A 26,781-nucleotide genomic window follows, 5' to 3' on the forward strand; every position below is an offset into this window, starting at 1 on the left:
GAATTTCCTTTCGGCAGAGCCTTGCGGTGCCAGCACGCGCTTGCCCTGGGTGCACGGACCCAAGGGAGCGTGGCCCCTTCGCCCTCCCGCAGCCTCCTGCTTCCCCGACGGGCTCCTGCCCAGAGCCTGTTGTCACCTGTACAGGGGGACCAGGTGCCACCGGCCGGGGTCACCACCAGCAGCTTTGGCTGCTCATGGCATTTCTTCAGCTGGGACTATTTTTTGCTTTGATTCCTGTTTGAAGCTAAGGAATAACCAGGTGTGCTGCTTTGTATAAGCCTTTCACCTCACAGCTTTCTGGGCTGCGTAGATGACCGAAATGGGGGGTTGGATACCTATGGTTTAATCAGTGACATCTTCTCAGGTACCTTTTCCCAGTGGGAAGTTGTCTCCCTTACATGGATCACTCAGGGATGTGTTTTATGGCTACTTGGTACACGGGTTTGGTATAACTAAGCATGCAAATTGCTGGTGATATTTGCAGTCATCACGTAGCTCGTTTTGCAGCGGAGGCTGTTGAAAGCAATCGTCCTTTTTATCCTCACAGAGCTCAAAGCACCAGCGGCTTTGGGGCTGGAAGGAGCAGACCTGCTATAGTCGAAGTCGGCACCTCTCCAGCAAACAGCAGCCAGCACCCACGCTGGGGCAGGGTCTGGCCATGCGGTTTTGATCCTGTAGTACTCACCGGCAGTGGTTTATGCCTCTTTGCCTGTTGTGGTAGTTACATTGCTTTCTCTTTTTTTTTTTTTTTTCTCCCAGATATTCTACAGAGTGGTAGCAGATATTGAACCAGGAGAGGAGCTCTTACTGTTCATGAAGAGTGAAGATTATTCACATGAAACAATGGCTCCAGACATTCACGGTTAGCCACTTCTTACTGTCTAATCTAATAGAAAGTATCATTGAAATTAAGCAAAATATTGGGGAGATTTATCCTCTGTTGGAGTCCTTTTGAAGTCCAGGATGGCTTCACTTTACCCAGGGAGGAGAGCTGGACCACAGTTGTATTTGTCTATCTTCTGCTCTTCGGTTTCTTGGAAAGCTGTTCAGTGAATAACCTAGTCTAATATCCCGACTCCTTCAGGCCCTCTGAAGAGTGGGTCTGCTCTCAAAAGCAATGCCAGCACTGGCATTGGGGGTTCTCTGTTTATTTTCTTCATCACTCCTGGTCCACCCAGGAGAGTAGCCTCATTCAGTGTTGCATTTTGTACCTGCTAATCTGGCGAGCTCTAGTTTGCATGGTCAATATTTCTCAGCATTGCATCCCTGCAACTCCTAACGTTGTTCAGGTTTTACCCTCACTTACTCGAACCTCCCTGGCAGAAACAGAGGTCTGCAGATGTAACTGAGGGCGGTAGTAAGGCTTCAAGATTGAAACTTGATCATTTTGTGGGTATTGCAAAAGGAGAGCAAGAGTCCACGTCCTTATCTCTAGGCTGTGCTGCTCCTGCAGGACCTGTATGGACCCTGATTATAGGTTATTTTTTGTCACTTAGCCAAATAACTGTTATTCTGTCTTCTTGAAAAGCGAAAATCTCAGGTTGTTAATGTTGCTGTCACGTGTGAGAACCTTTGAGCCATTCTTCCTCCTCACACTCATTCGTTACTCATCTGATGCACAGATTCTGGGTCTGAAACTCCTGAGCTGTTGCTCAGATTTGTCCCCCACCTCCAAAAGCTCCTTTTGCTCTGCTGCCCGTCGCGCAGCGGGTTATACAGCCACAGCCGGGACTGGGCGTAGGATATCTGCTTGATGCCCATTAGGTTGCAGTTTATGCCAACGTGGACATTTTACAGATTCTCAGGGATTCAGGGACAGCACACAGGGGTTTTCCCAGGGCAGGAGGTATCAAGGGCTGCACTTTCTTATAACTGCCTCTACATTTAGAGCAGTATCTTTTTTTTTCCATAGTGGTAAGTTCGTTTAGTCATTGCTAAAGATGTCCCTCTTTTCAAGCATAGTGTTTTCCATGCCTAGTCCCTGTGGTCAAGTAGCTATTGTATAAATGACACTAGAGGAAATCTCTGCAGTCACACACAGGAATATGTCCCACAGGGCTAACTGAGAAGCAGACTGAGCCAAAGTATTGCTCATGGACAGCGGACAACAGCGCCCCATGATGCTTTCTCTGGAGCAACTAAACTGTCAATAAACAACCAACTATGTGCATTTGAGATTTCAGCCAGACTCCTCAGGGCCTTTCTGCCTCAGAGCCCCTGGGCACGTATATCTGCAGGGCAGGTAACACTGGAACCAAACCAGGGCGTCTGACTCCTTGTATGGACCATAAGTAAAAAAAACAGCAGAAAAAAATATCATGGGATGCTCTTCTCTAAGTTTGCTTTTTGGGATTTTTGTCAGCTAATCTATTCTTTTGCAGGAATTACTAATTAGCGGAATGCAATATTCACTCCAAAGTGACACTCTAATGATCTTCTACACTCGTTTTCAGTAAGAAACATTTTGTGACTGGCATTATGGAATTTAAAGCAAGGCCTCTGTCTCCATTACCCCAACTTCATGTGTCTCTGGCTTACTTTGAACAGGGTTGGGTGCTGCTGAAGGACTCTAATGGAAATAAAGAGACTTTAAAAAACTATTAACACCCTTTTGGCTATTTTAGATGCTCATGTTCATGTCTAAGTCAGACTCCTTCATTCGGAAAGGCAGAGACTGGCAGCCTCTACTGGATATCCACCTTAGACCCTGTATATCCCCATTTAGGATAGTATATAAACCCACTGACCTTTGTTCTAAGCCAGTGTTAGGGATCCCTATTGGATGTTACCCAGGCAGCTAACAGGTAGTATTGCACTGTCATATATTGTAGAATTAAAGCATTATTATACAGCGTTACAAGGCATCCTTGTTTCTTTTGAGGTTCTTCTCTTTTTCACTGAATAGCCATTCATTTAACCACACTGTCATGGAACTCCTGATGGGACAGTAGTGAAAATGACTGAAAGCTGATGCAGTCCCCCTGTGCCCAACCCCTTTGTCTTCCAGAGGAGCGCCAGTATCGCTGCGAGGACTGCGACCAGCTCTTTGAGTCCAAGGCTGAGCTTGTAGACCACCAGAAGTTCCCCTGCAGCACACCTCACTCCGCCTTCTCCATGGTGGAGGAGGACTTCCAGAAAAAGCTTGAGAATGAGAATGACCTTCGGGACGTGCATGAAATCCAGGAGTGTAAAGAGTGTGATCAAGTCTTCCCAGACTTACAAAGGTAGATGCTTAAAACATGGTTGGATGAGGCAGATTCTGTAGTGGCTTCAGTCAGATCATGCAGGGCATCAGCCAGGGCAGAATCTGATACCTTCATCTTCTGTAGAAACCAAAGGTGAAGATGAGTAAGACTTCTGTGCTGGTTGGTGTTTTATAGCATAGAAAGCAATGGAGTCTCAATAAATCAGAAATTTTGTCCATGTACTGAAGTCCTTAGTGGGGACCTTAAATTAAGAACTGGATCTTCTGATAACCAGATCTTCAGCTGGCATGAATTGGGCTGGTTGCAGTGAAATCAGAGGAGTGATTATAGTTCAGATCAACTAAGGTCTGGGCTCCTTATTTTTAGGTAGAAATAACTTAGAACATCTCTGAGTGATGTTCACTGATGTTACCAATTTTATCTTCGCAAACAAGCCGTGCTAGTTAGAGGCAGGTTCTAGATGTTAATATATATATGTCTATCTATTAATATGTATTTATAGCTATACTGTCTTGAAACACTGGGGTTCATCTCTTTTTTATATATATATCTGGCCGTTTAAACAGATAGACCCATATGCATATGTATCTGAAATATGCATAGAATATAAAAGAAAGTGCAACTTTTATATGCTGAAAATCATTTACGTATTTCCTGTCACTATAGTTTTTGTGGTTTCTTAAAATATCATGTTGCGGTGCAGATTGTGGCAAATTTTGTGATTTACTGAAAGATATTGAGAGCGCATAGGAGCTGCTGCAGCACATACCTCATGGATTCACATCTTAATGCTTTCAGGACAGGGGAAAGTTGCCCTCAGCCAATGTTTGATAGTAATGCTGAGGTATCTCAGTAGTAAAATCCTGGGCCAGATCCTCCACTGCGATGAGGCAGTGCATTTCTTAGGAAGCTGGTTTATAGCAGCAGCAGACCTGGGCCAGTATCTCTTGCTTTCAGCCAGAGTCTGTAGCACAGCTCCAACACTCCCACAGTGTCTTCTTGCTTCTCCACGTTGTGTGGGCCCAACTTCAGTAACTATTAACTGCCCTTTTAGGTACAGCAGTGCATTTATTTGCATTGCTTAATAATCATATGCCCCTTAAGTATTGACTTGTCAATTTAGAGTATTTTGTGGGTTCATATTTTTCACAGAAATCTTTCCTAGTCCATGATACAGGATGTTGTGGTGTCTGTTGGAGGTTAGCACGGGGTTGTGCATGCCCAGGGTTAGCCCCTTTGGACAACTGCTCCTGCATGCTTCAGGTGCTGATTCTGCAAGATGGAGCCCGCTCTCCCAAAACACAGATGCTCCTTAGCTCCTGTTGATGGAGTGGAGGTTGCCTGGCATCACGCAGAGGGTCTCAGATCAGCATGTCGTATGACCTGATCCTCAACGCTTCCGCAAAATGAATGACGCCAAAATTAAAACATGATGTGCCAAACATTGCTCCGCGCATACTAGGTCGACCCCGCTGAGTGGGAGTTTGTGCAGGCACAAGGTCTTATTCGCTGGCCGATGCTGAGCAGCATGCAGCTCCGTGTGTCTAATTTCTAATCTGAGTGATTGATTCGAAGGGGCTGATGTAGGTAGATCAAGTCAAAAGGGTTGCAGCAATGTGGGTGAGGCAGGAGTCTGGACTGTAACATTTTTCCACATCTTGAGTTGTTTGGTGTTAAAGTTCTTTTCTGCCTGCGAACCAGAGGACGATATCTAACATATGGGAATCATTGAGGAAATGTAAATTTAGCTTAAAATATTAAATATTGAAGAGAAAGGGCAGAAAACAAAGAACGAGTCATCATAAATAGATGGGCAGTACTGTGAGAAAGAGTGAAAAATGAGAGAGAATGCAGTCATTCTCCGAACTCTTGAATTATTGAGAGGCTAATACACCACAAAGACAGTTCCCAGCAAAAAAGTACCGAAGTGTGCTATATCCAGATTATATAAAACAAAAGGCCCGAACGAGCCATGCTTGAGGGTGTGTGTAATTAAATGGAGAAAGAGCTGAGCAGGAAGATGGAGATGGGGGGGGCCAGGACTGCCCGGTGCTGATGGCAGATCACGTAGCCGCGGCAGGCGGCCGGGAGCTGGTGCCAGAGCCAGGGACAGGAATCTCTCTAGGTCTTACAGCAAATCTGTTTACCAGGTCATGATGGAGAGTCAATTGTTATAGAAACATCAGGAGGGGAAGCCAGAATTATTTTTTTCCTCTAAAGGAAGGAGTCTGAGAGGGGTAGAAGTAAAGAGCATCCACAGGGTGCAAGCATTTCCATTACCTGTGGCTGACAATGAAAGCTGCTGTTCGGGCTGCACAACCCAAACCAGACTGTAAACCCAGCAGGTTTTGTCCACTGATTCAGCAGAGATCAGTGGGAGCTTCACATGAGGAAGGACTGATCCGGTTTGGCATCCCAGGCTAAAGATCCCAGTTTCCAGTGGCTTTTTTGTGAATCCACTCTTACATTACATAGTGATCTTTCCTCGAACAATACTGTGAGTTATGATTTTGGATGTGATTGAGCGATACAAGTGTTTAAAAAATATATTTGCTACAAATGAATAATAAAACAGGAACTCAGAAAATTCGGAGACAAAAATGAACTCAAAGATGTGCAGCAGTAATTAGGTGGGGGATTAAATACCCTACTAAGAGACTGAATAAACTACTAAGAAATGAATGAATAAGCAGCTATGCAATTGGACACAGTTAATAATAACTAAGTATAACTCCAGTTGTAGTGTACCATATTTAGAGGCTTCTTATGCTGATTTTGTCCTGCTCCAGTGGAGTTATTCCTGATCTATTCCTGCTGTAAGAAAAATTGACTCCCATCAAAGGAGTGGAGTTGCATCAGATGGTGGGATCCAAGGTGCATTTAGAGGGAAAGTCGTAAGGTAGAAATAATTCAGACTGTAGGGAAGAATTACCAGAGTGAAATACTAAGAGGTGTATGAAATAATCTCCTTAGGGAGTGATGGCAGCAGCATCTCCTGGAGCATTTGCGAGTGGGCTGGCAAACCGTGAGAGGATGTGTTGTTCTGGTAGGGAGGAGGATGTTCTGCCTCCCGGCCGGGGCGAGCCTGGTACTCAAAGGACTTGGGTCTGTCAGGATTGGGCCTTTGGGGCTTTTTAAATTTTTTTGCTGTAATTACGTGCTCTGCTGTCTCCTCTTCCTATGCTGATCTGCAAACCTCTGATAAACCCGTGTGTGTGTGGGGACCTCACTGAGCCCTGTTCCTGTTTCTGCAGCCTGGAGAAGCACATGCTGTCGCACAGCGAGGAGAGAGAGTACAAATGCGACCAGTGCCCCAAAGCTTTTAACTGGAAGTCCAACTTGATACGTCACCAAATGTCACACGACAGCGGGAAGCACTACGAGTGTGAAAACTGTGCCAAGGTACAGTGAATTTGTAGGCTGCCTGGTGCTGGATGCACAAGAGCGTGGAAGTGGGGATGCCCGGGGCTGGGATGCAGGAGGATGTAAGGCTTCTGCCGTGCTCCGGACGGGTTCTCAAGGGTTTACACTTCTACTTTATAAATACGTTATTTTTCTACCCTCTTTGATTTGGAAATGGCTGTGGGGTCTGAACTGAGCACCGATGCAGGATGCTGAGCATCGCTGAGCTCAGGGCTTGTCTCCTTGCGAGGACTGGTGGGGTGTAAGAGGACCACTGAGGTGCAAGGAACCCCGGGAAAATGCAGGGTGGATGGCTCCCCAGGCTGTGCGCCAGCCGCTGGGACCAGAAACTTCAGGACACTACTGCAATATAAATCAAAATAAGAAATAGCGATGGGCCCCAGCTGTGCTAAGTGAGCACAACTCTCTCATCTCCAGAGCATCTCTATTGCTTCCCAGCACTGGGCTTGCTGTGCAGATTATTTGTATGGGGTGTCGTGCGCTGCATTGCTTTTTACCAGATTCCCAAAGCTTGGGCCTTTTGCATGAGGATTTTCTCATTTTTAAGTAGATTTGCTGCAATAATGGGGATTTTATATTGAGCTGACACTCATAAGATGCAGCCGAGCCCTGGGTGCTAGGACTGTGTCGTGTACAGGATTTCTCTGTCACACACTCCGTTGTCACTATAAAGTACTTCTATTGCAGTAATGCTTAGAGGCTTCAAGCAGCTGGATTTTTGACTCGTTTTGTGTGAAGACCCTGACCTCAAAAGCCCAGTTTCTAATGGCAGGGGCAAATGCATCTGCTGCAGCAGCTGCAAAGGGGTTAACAGATCCACCAAATACTTGGCTGACCCTGGGAAACCGAGGCCCCGTCCTGCAGGCACAGCTCCCATTGATGCCCATTAGCAAGGCTGCGATGCAGCCACGGTTTTTAATCTTAAATACTCCCAAATAGCTCCAAGGTTTGAATTTTAAAAGACTCTTGTAATAACTGGCTTCTTCCGCAGTTAAGTTTCTTGGTTAATCAGTACTCATTTCCTAGCAGGTTTTCACGGACCCCAGCAACCTTCAGAGGCATATTCGTTCCCAGCATGTTGGGGCTCGTGCTCACGCTTGTCCAGAGTGCGGCAAAACCTTTGCCACTTCTTCAGGCCTCAAACAGCATAAACACATCCACAGCAGTGTCAAACCTTTCATATGTAAGTCTTCAACTAAACGTCTTCGGTTAAGTGTTATTTCGTTTGTCGAAAAGCAGCGTAATCTGGAAGCAGGACTTTGTGTTGTGCTCCCTTTGAATTTCCTGCTGGCTTCACGGGGGCTGTGAGTTATTAAATGAGCACTGGGCAATTCGCAGTCCAGTGCAAAGCATTATTTTCATACGATTTTCCTTTTCAGGCAGACACTCTATACTGTATAAATGTACCTCTTGTCCCTGGGGTATTTTTCCACGCACAGACGCAAAGAGCAAGCGGGGAGTGAGATTTAGCAAGAAGGAGCCGTGCCAGGCTCGGCGGCCGCAGCCTCGTTGCTTTGCACCGCGCCAAGCTGGCTGCTCTCCTTCCTGCCCCTCTGCACCAGCAGCAGCCCCCCGCGCTGTGCCCTGTGCTGGATACGGCCCTGCTGGCCCAGGGGAGGAGGTGGCAGTGCCAGGGTGGGCAGGGCAGGGTGGCAGCGGCTGCCACCACGGTCAGGACACACTGGGAATTAGGCAGAGCCAGCAAAGGCTGCTTTGCTGTAGGAGTTAATTTTGGGCCACAGAATCTCCACAGCAGATGCCATGACTTTTGCTGGAGTTGGAAAATAAACCTTAGAGGCAGTGAATTACACTCGGAGGAGCTTGCTGCCCTCCTTGAGGCTCCTTTGCATGCCCCAAATTTGAGTTGAGCTGTTAGATCTTCACCAACAGCTGCTCCAGCAATAAAACTTGCCTCGTCTGTGGGCCTGACTCTGTACCGGGCTGTAAATCGGATCCTCAGAGTTTCACGGGTTGTGTTTACTGCTGAGCCACATCCTGCTAGGAGATGGGGAAGCTGGGTGCACGGGAATGTTGCAGGTTGCTTTCTCTGCCTTTCACCAGGAAAACAGAGGCAGAAAATATTTAAGAATATTGTTCTTGGTAGCACTAATCTCCACCACAGTCTGTTCAGGCACCTGCTACGGCTTGAAAGGCACCTTGTGACCACTTCCCTTTCTTGTCCGCTAAACTTCTTAATCTTTTGCTGCTCTTAATAATTTATCAAAATACGAACACCACACCTGGACAAAGCTGCGGCCACATGCTAAGATAATTCCTCAAGAGGAGGAGTATTGGCTTGGAAGACTCATTTGTGTGAAGTCTGCGTATCTGCCATTGGGTTAGATAATACTTTTGGTTTGGGCTTCTTCAATGAGAAAATGTATAATTAGATCCAATAATAAACATCACTAATAATTTTTAAACCTGATTACAGGTTAAGTAATTACACTTAAAGATTCTAATTATTAGAAAACAGTAATTTCTGGCCAGGTAGGGAGTCTTCAGACAGTCCTGTTGCAGTCAATGCCCTACATAAAAGTCTATAAGTGGCACCTCTCTTAAATGAAATAATTGCTCAAATGCTCTTTGTTACTATTTATTCTGATAAATCAAAACACCAGCCAGTATTCTTCATATGTACAGTGCAAGGGATGAAAACCCATTGAGCAACCTACGAATAACAGCCATGTAATTGCAGAACAGAAGGGTTTGGAGACCACATGTTCGGTAGGCTTTGCTGAGCGATGGGAGGGAGGTAGGGTCACCTAAAGGAGATATCTGTTTTCCACCAGAAGGCCACACACCATGATTTACTCATACCAGTCTGTTTATGGCAACTGTCTCTTATTACAGTACACCGCCCAAGCTTGAGTGAAAACTCACCAACACTAAGGTAATTACTCACTGCCTTCGCAAAATCTCCAGCCTCTCCAAATAGAAACCACATGCCATAATAGACTGAACATATTCAAAATAGTACTTAGAGTAATTTTTTTAATAAGCAGAAAATATGCAAACTTAACTGCTGGCTAATTTGGGGTCCAGAGACAATCGCGGTACAGAGTGTGCATAGGCACGAGATGAATTTCTGCGATTTGGGAGCCGGATTGGGAGTTCGTGTTAAACCTGGGGTCTGTAGAGCAATAAAAGCTGCAAGGAGAGAAGCTTCCCTTAAAAGTTAGTTGCTTAAAAGTATGGTGCTGAGATTTAAAGGGTATAATAAGGTGTAACAGGAGAAATCAAACACAGCTTCTGTTGCTTTGATACGTGGAAGCAATTAAAGTTGATAACCGTCCCCCATCTACTAAGTTTAAGCAAAGCTTTACTTGGAAATAGAAGTCATATGATGAAAAAGAGGTAGATCTTATAACACAAGCTTATCTGAGGAGTCCTGGCTCCTGGGAATATCCATGGAGGTCGAGGTGGCGCGATCGATTTACACACAGAGCCTCCTCCAAGATCAGCGGGGCATTGGGTGCGCTCTTCGTTGACGCCATGTTACGCACAGGCTTCGGGTGATGGTCCCCAAGAGCAAGACTGCTCTGGGGAGTAAGAGCTTTGGACCTGGCCCCAAAATTTCTTTGCCAGCCTTGAAAGCGCATGGATTTAATAGATTGCCTGTTAAATGCAAGAGGCACCTTGAGCAAGCAGCACCTCATTAAATAGTTTTAAATAACTTTTATGCTCAAAAAGGTGAACTCCTCAGTACAACTGTTGTTTGATTGAGATTATAATAATAAACATTTACGTATTTCAATGGTATTGCCATTATTGGTTTAATTTAGTTTTAAAACTGAAATGAAATATATTTAATCAAATGATTAATTTGCATCTTCCTTAATAGTTTGTAAGGATATCTCTCAATTGTAAGTGTGTATTTTTGCTTTTATGTGGAGTAGAATATTTCTCGGTTCTGTTGACTTTTAAATATATTAATGGAGAATAATAATTTAATAATGTATCAATGTTCTTCACGGGAGAACTTCCAAAACTTTAGGAAGACCAAATCTGTGCCAATACACCCCTTCTCACCCACTTACCCCTCTAGCCTACCTGAGTGAAGCGTTATATTGAATACCGTCACGTGAATAAGAAGCAGGCCCTCAACAATACCTGGTAGAAGATCAAAAAGTTCACAAAACATGGTTTGTTTTTAATTATACAGTAGCCTAGCCTTGTAAATGGATGCAGTGGAGGTTTTTTTCCTGGAAAAATACATGTGGTCGGATGCTCTGCTGCTATGTGTTAGGCATAACTCTATCAGTGTTGGTAGAGTTACCCTGCTTTACGCGTGGAGAGGAGTTGGCCCATAATACCCAAGGTGAAGCTTGTGCAAACCTATGGATATGTCACTCGAGTCACCATTTTGGTCAGTTTAATTTTGGTTAATTTTGGTTTCTGTGATCAACCTGATGGGAGCAGGGGGAGCTTTTTGTGTAAGAGCTCAACAGTGAAGGTAAGGGGCCTGATTCTGTACCGTGAAGTCTGGTGGTGACTTTCTTTTGTGGGAGCAGAAACCTTACACCTGTGATTAGGCTAAAAATAGGAGAAAAGAGCAGAAAAAACAGAGCTTCATACTGCAACAAATAAACAACAAATAGTTCTGTATTAAATAAAAAATAGTTTCATGTTAAATAGGAAAATAAAATATTTTCCACAAAAAGAAATAGAAAGTACTTATCAAGAGAAAATCAAGTGTTTTCAAGGAACAAGAATATTTTCTTTTCTCTTTTTCTTTTTTCTTTTCTTTTTCCTTTTCTTTCCTTTTCTTTTTTCTTTTCTTTTTCCTTTTCTTTCCTTTTCTCTTTTCTTTTCTCTTTTCTTTTCTTTTCTTTTCTTTTCTTTTCTTTTCTTTTCTTTTCTTTTCTTTTCTTTTCTTTTCTTTTCTTTTCTTTTCTTTTCTCTTCTCTTCTCTTCTCTTCTCTTCTCTTCTCTTCTCTTTTCTTTTCTTTTCTTTTCTCTTCTTTTCTTTTCTTTTCTTTTTTCTTCTCTTCTCTTCTCTTCTCTTCTCTTCTCTTCTCTTCTCTTCTCTTCTCTTCTCCCTTCTTTTCCTTTATTTTATTTTATTTTATTTTATTTTATTTTATTTTATTTTATTTTATTTTATTTTATTCTTTTCTCTTCCCTTTTCCTTGTCCTTTTTCTCTCTTCTCTCTTTTCTTTTCTATGTTTCTTCCTTCCTTCATGTCTCTCTTTTCTCTTTCCTTTCTTTGCCATCTTTTTTCTTCTTGCTTTTTAATTTTATTTTTTATTTTCTCTCTTTTCTTTCTTGTCTTTCCTTGTGAATGAAGATTTCCAGGAGGAACAGTAACTGATACACAGCAACAAACATTCTTCCTGAATTACCACATTGCAAATTTCCTGTGTTTGGGCCCAATTCTGCACTCTGTACCCCACGAATTGTCCCGGGGATGTCAACGGGACGTGAACAGGGAAAACGGGTGGACCAGGCAGGATCAGGCCCTCGAACAATAGGAGCATTGTTGCTGAGATATGAAGCAGCCTGCTGAAGAGGTAAACAGTTAAGAGATGACAACAAGTGGTCAAGTTTCTCAAGGGCAGAGATTTAGCGGAGCAGGAAGGTTAGCGCGGGCCCCGGTGCGAGTGGAAGTTAGAGGACGTGATTGCAGTTCATGGGAACCAAGAGTGCAGGATGGGATACATTCAATTCAGTTTCCTTTGCAGGCTTAAAATAGAGCCATTGTAAATTATGTCAGTCTGTCTCAAATCATGAAAATGATTGTTAAAAAGGCCTCAGAATACACAATGTGTATTGTTGTGTGGCTTTGATGTGTGAAAGATGAGAGCTTATGATATAACACAAATTAAATAAAAATAAAATGCCATAGGCTTTTTCCTGGCTGGGAAAAAAAAAAAAAAAAGGATTTATTACAGAGGGATAACGCTGCTTACTGATAATGCTTCTGCCTTGTTTTTAAACAAGGCTGGAGCTGATGCTGTTAGAAGCAAGGTAATGCAGAGGTACGGACAAATTTTAACATAATGAAGAGCACAAGACATAGCACAGCCTTGATACTTGCCCGATGTCCCTGCTTGTCCAAAGGATGACAAAAGGGGACCTAAAAAGGCACTGGGCAGCTGACCATTGTCCTCTTTGCAACCACATTTTAACTTATGGACCTATAATTCGGTTGCTGCCCCAGTTGGCTCCCTAAAAATCAGGGCCATGCAAAATCCCATTTGCTTCAACGAGATGACTCACCCTTCATAGTGTCTCGCTGTGCACCACCGGGGCCACTTTCAGCCTCCTGCTACTGAAAAGGATTGCTGGAAGCCGTGCTCCGACGTGCCAAGTTTTGCAGGCTAGATCAGGCCCACGAGCTCGAGGTAGATCTCCTCCCCTCTGTGATTTCGGGCTTTCTCCAAGTGCTTCTTTTGTGAGGCTGAAGCTATTCTCATCCCAGAGGAGTTTGAAAGGAAATCCATCGAGCTGTTTTGAACATCAGACATGCAAATAAATACAGCTGCATTCTTAAAGGAAATTGTTGTTGAAATATAGTGTACTTTTTTCATGTGCAAGAGACAAATAAGCAATATTAAGACTGGTAAAGTTACTAAGATGTTGGATTTAGAGTTACAGCATCCCAGGCACCTGCAGGGACACTATGCATTACACGAATAGAAGTGCTTTGGACATATGAGACTGAGGTTGCTCAGGCTCTAGCCTGGCCTTTCATGAGATTAAATTCTTAATTGTAAGCGGGAAAAAACGTTGTTTGTTAATAAGGTTATACACTTGGAAATACCTGGTTGTCTCCTCCTTCACCTCTTATATGTCCTTGTGGCCTTGCAGACTGAAAGCTCTGTGAGGCAGCTCTGTCTATCTCCTACCTGGTCCTACAAGTATTTATTTTAATGGCTAACTTTGCACATGTGAATAGTGACATAAATGGATGTCATTTGAAGACGCAAGTGCTCGCTTGCGCAGGAGCACCGTGGGTTTGTACGGTGTTACAGCATTAAGCCGCGGCTCTCGGCAGGGCTCTGGGTGCTAATGCAATATGGAATAACGGTACCGAGTATGCAACACTGTGCAATACAAAGAGCAAACAAGGGAACTGTCTTTTAGTGATTTCATACCTTTTCTGGTTTGTTGGAGTGGGTTTTGGTGCTGTCTTTAGACATTTGTCTGCTTGGATGCCTTGCTTTGGAAGAGTACAACCGCTTTTCGTACGTTTGTGCACCCAGACTTCTCCTTATGGCTTCCTAATTGACATTTGGCGGGTAAAAAAGTGGTGTTATTTGCAAAATTTGGAGGGTGGGGGCAATTACCATAAAGCCTGAGATGTGTTGTTGTTGTTGTTTACATACAGGTGAGGTCTGCCATAAATCCTATACTCAGTTTTCAAACCTTTGTCGTCATAAGCGCATGCATGCTGATTGCAGAACCCAAATCAAGTGCAAAGACTGTGGACAAATGTTCAGCACTACGTCTTCCTTAAATAAACACAGGAGATTTTGTGAGGGCAAGAACCATTTTGCAGCAGGAGGATTTTTTGGCCAAGGCATTTCACTTCCTGGAACCCCAGCTATGGATAAAACGTCCATGGTTAATATGAATCATGCAAATCCGGGCCTTGCTGACTATTTTGGAGCCAATAGGCATCCTGCTGGTCTTACCTTTCCAACAGCTCCTGGATTTTCTTTTAGCTTCCCCGGTCTGTTTCCTTCAGGCTTGTACCACAGGCCACCTTTGCTACCTACTAGTTCTCCTGTTAAAGGACTACCGAGCGCAGATCAGACAAACAAAAGTCAAAGTCCCCTCATGACAAATCCTCAGATACTGCCAGCCACCCAGGATATTTTGAAGGCACTAAATAAGCAACCATCAGTAGGGGAGAATAAGCCAGTGGAGCTTCAACCAGAGAGGTCCTCTGAAGAGAGGCCGCATGAGAAACTCAGTGACCAGTCAGAGAGTAGTGACCTTGACCTTGACGATGTCAGTACCCCCAGTGGCAGTGACCTGGAAACCACCTCGGGCTCTGATCTGGAAAGTGACATTGAAAGTGAGAAAGAGAAATTTAAAGAAAATGGTAAAATGTTCAAAGACAAAGTAAGCTCTCTGCAGAGCCTGGCTTCAATAAATAATAAGAAAGACCACAGCAATCATTCCATTTTCTCACCATCCTTAGAGGAGCAGACTGCGGTGTCAGGAGCGGTGAATGATTCTATAAAGGCTATTGCTTCTATTGCTGAAAAGTACTTTGGTTCAACAGGACTTGTGGGGCTGCAAGACAAAAAAGTCGGAGCCTTACCTTACCCTTCCATGTTTCCCCTCCCATTTTTTCCAGCATTCTCTCAATCAATGTATCCATTTCCTGATAGAGACTTGAGACCGTTACCCTTGAAAGTGGAGCCCCAATCACCCAGTGAAATAAAGAAGATCCCAAAGGGAAGCTCTGAGTCTCCCTTTGACCTCACCATAAAGCGTAAGGAGGAGAAGCCACTTACTCCCATACCCTCAAAGCCAGCAGCCCCCTCTGCGGCAAGCCAGGACCAGCCTCTAGATCTCAGCATGGGCAGCAGAAGTCGAGCCAGCGGCACAAAACAAGCCGAGCCTCGGAAAAACCACGTCTTTGGAGAAAAGAAAGGAGGCGACCTTGAGCAAAGGAAAGCTTCGGAGTCCTCCTTGCAGCATGCCCGGCCCACCCCGTTCTTTATGGATCCCATTTACAGGTAACGGACTATCTGCTGCCTTTCGGCATCCTTTGGTACAGCCAGTTAGGTCTGCCAGGGCCAGCTGCCTGCAGATGCAGGACAAGCCCGTTCCCATCTCACCGTCCCTGGAGGCGTCATCCCACCGCCGGGGCACGGGGTGGTCCAGGCTGCATGCTGACCCGTGCACACCGCCTTAAATCCGAGCTGCTCAGAGCAAACCCTGGGTCTGGTAGTGCTGCAATTACCAAGTCTTCATGACTGCCCTCGTTGCAGTGAGTTATTAGTTTAACCTGCACACCTTGACATGCAGAAGTTGAATATATTCTCTTACCCAGAAACAAATTGGCATCAGTATTGAATATTTGTATATTTATCGTGTATTTGACATCACTGGTTTGCCTCAAATTCCTTGTCTTCCAAAATGCTGCCCACTTGCCTTTACTGCCCTCTGCCTCTGTCTTCCCCTGGAAATTAGAGAGCAGCTCACCAGGGTGCCAGTTGTACACCACCTTTTTAGTTCCTCCTGAATTAAGTAGAAGTATTTCCTAAGTACAACAAAGAAGCAAATTTGTCCTAAGGTGTATAAAAAGTATGGAAATTGAGTGATTTCTGCCTTTTTTTTTGCACTGATTTGAGTAATGGGTTGATTTATTTGGGCATTTCATTAATTGAAGACGCAGTGTCCTTGTGTGTACAAAGCCTCACCAGCGGGCTAGTTAATCTGATCTACCTTATGAAATCAATGGGACCCTTGTCGTTGGCTTCGACGGGTGCACAAGCAGACACTGTCAGTGAGCTGAGATTTTAAAAACCAGTGGTAAAATCCTGACCCCTCAGTGTTTCCCAGCAGTGCTGAGATGGGTCTCACCAGGATCTGGATTTCACGTGTGTCCTGTGTACGTCAGCCCCTCTTTGCCCTTTGCCTTTCTGCTCGTATACCTGTAACCAACCAAAGTCATGCATGTAAATTAGTTTAGAAAAATATTAGCCATAAAAATATTTGTCTGTAATATAAATGACTGTTTTTACAGCCTATTGTTAAAAAAAAAGTTACTGCCATGTAAATGATGTTAATTTATTGCTTTATCTGAAAAAGAAATGCTATGGGGAAAGTTTTTGGAGAATGCTCTCGCATAAGACAACAGGTATGCATTATGAAGAAACAGGATATGGTGCTATTTACTGAGATGGTTTTATTCATGCCAGATTGATATCTGTATTAGACCATAGGTTTTCTTTGCGTCATATTCATTTTAAATGCCTGAAGCAGTGGAAATAATGATCCGTGGTTTATGGTCCTGCATTACAAACTAATGAAATCTGTACAAATTCTGGCAGCATAGCACAAGGCCAGTTGTTCCCGAGCCTTCCTTTGCCATGAGTTACATCTACGTATGGACAGTAGGATCTGTCACTTAAACCGTACACATCAGTAACGGAAAAAGCAAAACTTCAAATTTCCACACTGCTTCTGAATTACCCGCGCTGCGTTTGGCTGCCTATGTGCCCACATGAGTTGATCGCAGTCTTTGTTGCTGGCGTATCAGATTCAGCGCGTTCCCACAAGCCCACCTTTCCGGCCCTGCTTGTGCACGGCCTTGCACAAGGAGAGGTTTCCAGGATGGTGGCTGCGATGTCTCACATGGGCAGATGAGAAGGGACCCATTGCTCAAGGCTCCTGTTGCCGTGAATTCCTGTCTTCCGAGCGGAGAGCACACTCGGTTGCCTTATTTCTTCATAAAAGTGCTCAGTAGTTAGTCATTGGTTCCTATTATAATTATTACCGGTCTTTTGAAATGGGATTATTTCCTATGTAAATGGTATCGTCTTCCTTTAATGGCGATTCACAGCCCCCACCCGCAGTAACGAGTCGTGTGCAGGAATCGAGAGCTGACTGTGCTTCCTTATCATTTACCATTATCTATGAGAAACAAATTACTTGATGTATCATTGACTATTTTAAACATGAGTAGCTGTATAATTATTAATATCTGAGACCGATTCATCACAAGCAAATCTAATTTTAACATTTACAGAGTAGAGAAAAGAAAGTTAACTGACCCACTGGAAGCTTTAAAAGAGAAATACTTGAGACCTTCCCCGGGATTCTTGTTTCATCCACAAGTAAGTATTTTGGGAATTTTGATGTTGTAAACAAGCCTGTTGATGCTTCAAAGCAGGTGCAGAGAAATGAATGCAGTCTTAGTCATTTTTGGATTTCCTAAAACACACAGTTTTTGCTGCACCATTGTAGTGGAAAAGCATAAGCATTGTTCTGAGCTTCTTGATGTTTTGCAGATGAAACAACATGTTTTGATTATAGAGGAAGCTAGATTTCAAACTACATGTATGTTTTAGAACCGTGTTCCTCCAAAACTGTAGCGTAGCTACCAACACTTGCAGCTACCCGTGTCTTCTTCAGCACTCCTGTGCTCTGGCCTGTTGCGGTGGAGTCGATATTGTCTGCAAGGAGACGATGTAGATTCAAAGTCAGGCCAGCAAAGCTGAGCATCCCAGTTGTCAATATTTAAGGACTCCCAGAAAAGAGAGAAAACCTTCCACTCCATGCTTTCAAGTCTCATAATGCAAATGCTCCATCTCTTTTAGGTAGCTGTTGTGGGCTATAGTGTATGCAATGACTTTGTAGGATCCCTGCGCCCCCATGCCTGAAGACATGCTATACGAGAGGGCTGCTGTCTTGTTCATAGGCCATAATCCTGCTGCTTATTTGCTGAATAACAAAAATTTTGGAGGGTCTCCCTAAAACGGTGTAACAACTGCAATGTGTATGTAGTATAGCAAGAGGACCTGTATGCAAACTATACGTTGCCTTTCTTCAACAGCACCGCACCCTCATTTTGTCTTCCTTCTCCTTGCTTAAGGAGATTTTGCTAATAATTTGGGTTAAACCTTATGCCTGAAATAAAATGCTCTGTGGTATTTGCAAATTTGAACCTCTTGCTGACTATAGGCTGTTTCATCCTAATAATGACACCCCATATGGGTCTTGCATTTTAAGCGCACAACCAGGAGCTGCAGTCTCTGGTTCAGCTTCCTCTGATTCCTGGGCAAACCATGCCAATAATCTGCTACAATTTGGTTGGTTTTTTTTTTTTTTCAGTGAAGGCAACAATTGTTATGCCCTAGGTTGTATGGAATATATCCTGAAATATGGGACTTCTGGAGAACTGGGAAGAGCAGCTGATGGCATATATAGTTGCAGATGCACAAACATAATGCTATCACATAGGTAGAGAGTGCAGAAAAACACCCTGTTCCAGTTCCAATGCCTGTAGGAAGTGAAGGGTCTATTAAGTATTAAAATTATTGAGAATCTAGGTAAAGGATTTAATAGCAGCTCAGCACCTTGTGCTGAGTTACCTTATTTGCCCAAGTTACAAAGCAACAAGTAAAAATTCCCATTTCATAGCAGATAGTGCTAATGCACAAATACACAAACAGGAGCTCAATTCTCTTTGTGTCCCCTGGTGTAAAACCAGGCAGGTTCCTCTCCATCAAATGAGTGATTCTGTTAGAGCACCTAAGGGGCTGTAAAGTAATAGTAAATTATTTCAGTGAGGGCATTTTAGGTACCGTCTCGATGGAGGAAACAATATTATTTTGCTTAGTGCTAGCTAGCTTTTCAGAAGGTGTAAATCGATGTCATTTAGTGAGGTTGGATCAAGGGGCTCTGAAGGTTTTGCCGCAGGTTGGTCTGCTGACAGTGGTAGGTAGTGTGGTCAGTGGGTGGGAAAGGAGGCTGTTTGAGTAAAATGTACTGTTAGGAGTTTGTGGTGGGCAGGGAAGGAGTTGGATACTCTTCTACGTAGCGTTGTATGACTCTTGAGTTACATGGGGAACTGGAGAAGGGTTAATGGGAGTTAGGCCAGGATGCCGTAGGCATGCAGGTGAAACGGAGACATTGGGCGTTTTGCCATTAGTGGGCAGGATGTCGGGATTTCACCCCTCGTGTTTTTTCACAGAGAGTTGGTTAAATCTATTGTCGGTGCCCGAGGAAGGTCCCAGGGTGGTCACCAGGTCCATCAGTGTGAGCAGGAGGTGTCGGATGCCACCTCCCCACTGCGGTGCCAGCCGAGGTGGGGCAGAGCCAGCACCCTCTGAACACATGCACGGGAGCGCACAAATATGCCCGTTACACACTTTTGCCCATTCCTCCGCATTTCTCATTGTGCAATAGAAAAAAAAATCCACGGTAAATACTGGCTTTCATCTTATCACTTACCTAGCTGCTAGGGATAACGTCTTTAACTTGGTGTGAGATGGATGGATACAAAGGTTATGAGTGTAACATGCACTCTCAATACATTGTAAAAAAACCTAAAGCACCATCACATGTCCTGTCAAACGAGTAAATGCCAAAATCTGCTTTATTGCTGACTTTAACAGAAAGGAGTCTCCTGTTTGCAAAGGCAGAATTTGGCTCGGTATTTATAGAGGACTGGGGAACGGCTTGCAGAAAAGCTCTTTTTCCTTTATAGTCCTATTCACTCCTGTAAAAGTACAGGTGTGGATTGCACCGTGAGTTTTAATTTTCTGCTGGCAGGATTTATCTATGTAAAATATGAACAAAATTATTGTTTGTGTCCTACAAGTTTGTGTTTCTGTAGGTGAATTAATTTCTGAAACTTGCCATCTGATGAAGCCAGAATTTATTTTTTTTAACTGGATAATATGACAGCTAACAGATGGATCTTTAAAATAGGTTGCTGAAGTAGAGATTAAAGACATAAACCCTGCAGTCCTTACCCTGTCCCTGCCTGGGCAGAATTCCTCCTGGTGGCAGTGGCCTGAAAGCTATGAAAATTAGATCATTTAACGGTATTTCACAATAATTTGCCATTACAAGGATTGCATTTTTAGGGAGGGAATATCCCGATGCAACAAATCATTCAGAATAACATCTTAATTGGTATCTTTAAATAAAATCTTAATTAGTAGATTGATTGCAATGAGGGTTCCAATGCAGGAATAATGTGTTGTTTTTGTTTCAATTTTGCTCCCAGTTCCAATTGCCTGATCAAAGAATTTGGGTAAGTTCATTGCTTATATTTTTGATTTAATCATTGTGAAATAAATTGCGTAAGAAAAATATAATATGAAAGATAACTTACCACTCAATTACGGAGCGTGCCACACTTTCCTACAGAGTGTTATAGCTGTAGTGGATAAATATCCTCTTATGTCAAATTGGCTTTATTTTTGTCTACCTAATCTTGCCGGTTTTATTTGGTGAAGGCAATGGGAGCTTTACCTGAGCGAGGGTTTCAAAATGCAGGTTTTGTTTATATTTAACTGAAATTGTTCCAAGCCATTTCCTTCAGAGATTGCAGTGAAATTTCCAGGCTGAAATCTTGTTAGATTGCAATAGTTATAAATATTTAATCTGCATTCGAGACATTAAAATACAGAGCCTCAGAGGACTTCATGTTTCTATCTCTCATTGACTTCAGTGGGAGTTAGTCAATTTACCAGCTTTGAAGTTTTGAGCTTAATTGCTCATTGCTGTACTTAAAGCACAAATAAAACACCCATTTATTTGCTGTGTTTGGGTCAAATTTGTCCTGTGTGTATACTTACATCGTCCCCCTTATGCGAACAGGAATTGTGCTTTTAGTACTATGGGATAAATTTGAGCTTGCTCTTCTATTTTTGTAAAACGTTATTTTTAATACGTCCAAATTGTTCATGAAAAAAAAGCCACAGCAACTGCTTTTGCAGATGCAACTCAAATAACACCGTGTTTTGCTCTCGTATTGCTGGCTTCTCAGCTGCAGCACTGAACCCATAAATACTTGTCCCAGATTTTTCCCAACCTTCGGGCTTCGGAGGGGAGAGCTGGAGCCAGCCGGCTGCGGCTCAGGTCCTGACTCACTCTCGCTCATCACTTGCAGTGAGACGTGGACTAATTTCACAAGACGAAGCCAGAATTTCGCAAAACGAGATCTGAAATCTTCACGTACTCTTCCCCATGTGCGTCTCTGTATGGGGCTAGCGCAGGAGCCCTCAAAGGTGCTGCCCCTGCAGATTGGCACTTAGCCGTGCTCTCCTCTGCGTGCCATCCATGGCACGCTTCAAAAGCAGCGATGGACCTTTGCTTTGCATACACGCGGCTTTAATCCCATTTTCTTCCTGTAAAGCGATGGTTTATGCAGCTGCAAAAGATCCTGAGATGAAAGGAGCTAAGCAGGCACCGAATGACTCCTGCGAGCACCCATAGATGAGCTCAACAGATAGGAGGTAGGGTTAGGTGCCAGACTTGGAAAGCACAAGAGGTGGTTCCCAAACATTTTCTTTGCTCTAGAGGGAATTCAGTGTAGCACATGAAGGGGCCGTGGTAGGATTTGTGATTTGGCCTGGGCACCCTGAATGCTCTGCTCTCAGAAAAGTGGCTCTATTTGGGCATATTTGGGAAGTTAAAAAACCTGGTGCAGTCTGTTTCTTCTGTCTGCTTTCCTTGACATTGGCTTGGTCCTCAAATTTCTATCATCCTGCTTTTTTTTCTGAGCATATGTCACCTGGCCATGCTAGTGCTTTGAGCAGCTGCAGCAGAAATAGGTATTTAAACCATAAAGTGCCTAGAGCAGGATGCTGATTCATGGATGAATCTTCATCTTGAGAGATTTGAATGTGTCACACGAGCCTTTCTATCTCAATTCACAGTTGCATGTGCCACATATTTCAAGATTATTTCAGATTGTTTTTCATTGTTTGGCAGGAACCCTATAGTGCAAATCAATGGGCAACACCCTCTCTTGAATGGATCACAATTTATTTAGTCTGTAGGCTCTTTCATCCCCTTCTGGTCCCATCACGAGAAGGTTGCTATAAAGAGGTTCAGACTTTATTTGCAGTAGCTTTATGGAGAATCATTGTAAATAATTAAAATAATTTTACAAATAAATGAAAAGAAATTCGGTGAATGCATTAAAAAAGCTTTTATTTTACTGGGCTTGTTTTAGGGCACGATCCATTCTGTTAGATCAGCTAAATCCCCACCAACTGCATTAATACAAATAGAGTTATTCTGGAGCGATACTGCAGATCAGCAGGAGTTTCTCGCTACTGCTTCATAAAGCTCAGCCACGTGTGATAGGTCTCTTGAACGTGACTATAGCTCGGCCAAGTTCCATGGCTGGATGTCCAAATACACACAGTTTCAAGACAACAAATTCACAAGTTGTGGTTTTTAGAGAAAGCATTATAACTTGGAACTGGGGAGGAAGAAATCCTGAGCTCTAGTAGTTGGGTTTTCAAGATTTCTCTAAATAACACTAGTAAAAATAGAAAGCAAACATTTGAACAATTTTTTTCCCATGAGTTGCAGCCATAAAGTCAGTTGTTTTTGCGATAATACCAATGAAGGAGTTGCGTTTGTAAAACATGAGGTCATGTAATTCATGACATTGTCTGCTAGATTATTTCATATCATCAGGTTATTCTTAAAAAGCAGCAACAACAAACCTTTGCTTTATTTATGCCAGTTTTTCTTCCGTTGGTTAATAAATTTTAAGACAAATATTCAAGGCCCCTGCTGATGATATCTTGCCCGTTGAAATGTTTATAAATACTTGTTTTAGCCGATTATGGTAATGTCTGCATTTTTGAGTCGGAGCTGGGGAATTGCGACTGCATATTAGTTTGCGTCAGTAGGAGGTTAATAGCCTCTCAGGGAGCGGGAGGGAGGTGGGGGAAAGCTGCTTCCTTTTCCAGACATCTGGACGCAGATAGAATCAACAACTCTCATATATGTAAATCAAAAGTTACTGTTCTATATAAAATACTGTCATTCACTGATCTCAGATTAGGAGCAGACATGACTTGTCCATAAGGCAATAGCTGTATGTAAAATGTGTAATAGGATCTTCTCGCTCTCCTACCTCCTCGGAGAGCTTTCTCCATGGACATGGCAATTACACTAATCCCATTCTTGGGGTCAAGCGGTGCCTTCCTCCCAGTGCCCTGTTCAGGGATCACCTCAGCCCTTGGGTGCTCGGCTGGGGTGCAGACCGCTCCCAAAAGCGCTGCCCGGTGGCTCGAGCCACATGCCTGCCTCCTTGGTAGTCCCCGTGGACCATCCCTGGAGAGATGAGGTGGCCATGAGCACCCACCTAACCTCCGAGGACAGATGCTATCGCTAACAGCTTGCTCCAGGAGTTTGGTGGGTTGCTGACCAGTAGAGTCTCCATGGTCAACACAGCTCTTGTGGAGGCAAGTCTTGTTTTACCATCAGTAGTAATGGTGTTTTGAAGGAGTAACAGCTACTTCAGTTGTGTTTCAGCTGAAAGAGGGAGTTTCATTGCGGGAGAAGGAAAATCATCCCCTGGGTTAATAATTAGTCAAAAAAAAAAAAACCAACTTGAAAAAAAAGGGTAAGAATAAATTAGTGATTTTTACAATGATTGAAGATTATCAGTGAGTCCACCTCGGGGCGTCGCTGGGATCTGAACTGTGGGGTATGTCTGTATATGACATAGGAAGAAGGGTGACCAGGCAAAGAGCAGAGTTTGGGACTGTTTATTGAGAATAGCTAAAGCCAAAGCTGACGATGAAGATTTTGCTGAAGATTCACAGAAAGCTGAGTCACCAGGGATTAAAATAGCAATAAAACTCAATGTCAGTGAGTACCTAGTAATACTGAGGAAGAAGTGTGACTCTTAACTTGTGTCATTCAGGAAAAAGATCTTGAAGTTGATAGTTTTATGAAAATATCATCTGAGCGCTTAGCAGAAAGGAACTGAAAGCATCAGTATGTTATACTGCTTTCAGGTCTTGAATACAGCTGAAGTCCCTCTCAAAAAGGACGTAGTAGAATTAGAAAAGACACAGAAAAGTGCAACAATGATGATCAGAGGTAGGGAACAGCTTCCATGCAAAATGAGACTAAGTAGATTTTGATTTTTTCAGCTTGGAAAAGAAATGCCCGAGGGAGCTGTGCCCCAGCTCTATGAGACCATGAATGGTGAGCAGAACCTGAATGAGAAATGGTTATTCATTAGTTTTAACAATACAAAAAAAAAAGAGGGGCACCCAGCTGAATTATCAGGCAAAAGGCTTAGAAGGAACAAAAGCCAGTATCTTTTCATATGCACCTAATTAAATTGGTGAACTCTCCTTGACAAAAATATAAATGGACTGAAAAAGGGTTTAGCCAAATGAATGGGAGCCGCAGCCAGCAATGGCCATTCAACACCGTAATCGAGATGCAACCTCCAATTAAGGCTCTTGCACCTCTCATTGCTGGTGCCTTACAGAAGACACCGGGGAGAAGGTCTGTCCCTTGCCCGCCCTCCTGCGCATCCGCTGGGGCCACTGCTTGAAGCCGGGGTACTGGTTTCCCAAAAGTGTGTGTCACATGTTTTTTTAATTTGTGCTTGGTCTTGCTGCCTGAGTTAGTCCTCAGCGCGACAAACCCCAGATTCCATATTACCCAGTTAAGATTTTGCAATTAGATGATGAGTGGGGGCTGTGTACCTGAATATAAAGTCATGGAGGGCGTGTTGTGGGTTTAGGATGGAAGCAGTTTATGGGCTGTAACCAGCCCGTGCTGCCTGGGTGCCCATCTCACGATAGGGAATTGCATCCTGAAGGCCCCGAGCACCAGCACGCTCCAGGACTTCTTAAGAAAATGCTCCGATTTTGGTTCCTGAGCCCTATCTCTAGCAGATGGTAACTGCTATAATTAACCTGACAGCAGTGGAGTGCCACCGACTTGCATCAGCAAAGGCTTGGGGCCGAGCACTTCCCGTTGTTGCTGGTGCATTTCTTGAAAATTATAAATCATACCAGGTGACTACATGGATCAGTCTTTAAAAAAAAAAAAAAAGTAACAAACACAATAGTCATCCCTATGGTGAGAAACGTATTTTTGGAAAGCGAGTAATACTTTAAAATAATTGGAAGTGCTTGTGTTTCCTCTGAATGAGGGATTTAAGATTAGGTGCTGATTTCATACCTATTTTGGGACTGATGTAATCCTGGAGGCAGTGTTGGAGATAGCGCTGATCTGCATCGCTGTACGTTAGAGAAGAATCGGTCTCAATTTCTCCTCTGCAAAATCCTGGAAATAAGAACTAAAAAAAATAAGCATGACTAAGCCATTTTAAATGTAAAGGGGAAAATAGTTGCTTTAATATATTACTGTAGGGGACCACGTACATGAGAAATGGTGATCCAAAAATGATTTAAAACCACTAGATAATGAAACTGACTTGAATATTAAATATACATAAATAAAACATTTATTATACTTCTCAATGCTCTTATTATTCTTTGCCATAAATATGTGCTATCATAACCCATGCACTGTCTTGTCACTGCTAATCAGCCCGAAGGCCAAAGGTCATTTTTCATTCATACCATTTACTTTCTGCAATTGCAAAATAGAAGAATGAATTCTTGCGGGGAACAATTAGAAGGAATTAAAGGCAGTGGAAAGACTGTCGTAAAAGCTTTAAGAATCAATTCTGACTAAAGAAAAAGATGAAGTCGTATAAAAAGAAATATATGGTAATGTTGAGTTGTATGGGTTGATAATGACATCTCGGTGCCGAGATAGAATTACCTCCTCTCCCAGCAGCATCATCATTACATATCTCACGCCTGTGATCAGTACACGTCAAAATCCTTCATATTGACAAATGTGCTGTCCACTTGCATCTGTGGAGAATGTTTTAGCAGCTGAGTGATTATGAATCAAACCCCAGAGCTTACAGCCCCTACTGCCTTGCAATGCTTTCACATTTGTTGCCTGACAAGTAAATGTATCTTGACTTCCCTCTGAGATTTTTTTTTTTTTTTCACTGTGTTTGATGAAAGACATTTGGCAAATTGGCAGTGGTACCCTGTACATTGCAATTTGTCCTCAGCATTAGGAATCTGAGCATGAAATGAGAGGGCAGGCTACAGGCTAAAGGGAAAAAAAAAAACCCAACCCAAAGCCAGAGCTAACCAGCAGGTGAATAGTCGTTCCAGGAGACAAATGTGCAGTTCTGCCCATTAAGATAAAATTTAAAAAAACCCAACAAATATACAATTCTTCCCATTAAAGTAAAATTTTAAAATAAAATTTTAAAATCCCAACAACTGGAGCAGCCTCTTATGGATTTTGAAGAATGGGCTGGAAAGGTGTGCTCAGCTGAGGAGCGTTCAGCATCTTGTCCTTCATATCATTTCCTCCCTCGTTACTAGCGATGTGTTGCACAGGGCTCATGCTGTGGTTTTTATGCTCCGTAGGTGAGATCTTGGTTTTCTTTTTTTTTATTTGTTTGTGGTGTTATGAAGAGGCGGATGGTTACTCTCACCTGTCAGAGGCTCAGCAGCAGTCTTGAACTCTCCAAGTGACAGCGTTTGAAGTTTTGGAGCAGTTCTTCATGGTCATTTCCAGACACCTTAAAGGAAACCATTCTCCAGAAATTATTTAATGCCCACTCCCTGAAAATTAAAGCCCTTTAAG

General features: G+C 43.2%; 1 protein-coding gene across 5 annotated transcripts in view; it reads left to right on the forward strand.

Annotated features, from left to right (window-relative positions):
- MECOM (MDS1 and EVI1 complex locus) overlaps window positions 1-26,781 on the forward strand; it is a 50,891-nt gene that overhangs the window by 12,185 nt on the left and 11,925 nt on the right. The window contains exons 3-9 of one of the 5 annotated variants that reach the window (XM_082319391.1): window positions 760-862; window positions 3,008-3,224; window positions 6,461-6,608; window positions 7,656-7,812; window positions 13,964-15,326; window positions 17,345-17,432; window positions 20,333-20,359. In XM_082319391.1, coding sequence (XP_082175517.1) covers window positions 814-862; window positions 3,008-3,224; window positions 6,461-6,608; window positions 7,656-7,812; window positions 13,964-15,326; window positions 17,345-17,432; window positions 20,333-20,359 — 2,049 coding nt within the window. In that variant the 5' untranslated portion in view covers window positions 760-813. The remainder of the gene's footprint in view (window positions 1-759; window positions 863-3,007; window positions 3,225-6,460; window positions 6,609-7,655; window positions 7,813-13,963; window positions 15,327-17,344; window positions 17,433-20,332; window positions 20,360-26,781) is intronic. The other 4 variants (XM_082319387.1, XM_082319389.1, XM_082319388.1 and 1 more) reach the window with 4 other exon arrangements.

This window comes from Platalea leucorodia, assembly GCF_965183815.1.
Source record: "Platalea leucorodia genome assembly, chromosome: 8".
In the NCBI taxonomy this organism is placed as follows: Eukaryota; Metazoa; Chordata; class Aves; order Pelecaniformes; family Threskiornithidae; genus Platalea; species Platalea leucorodia.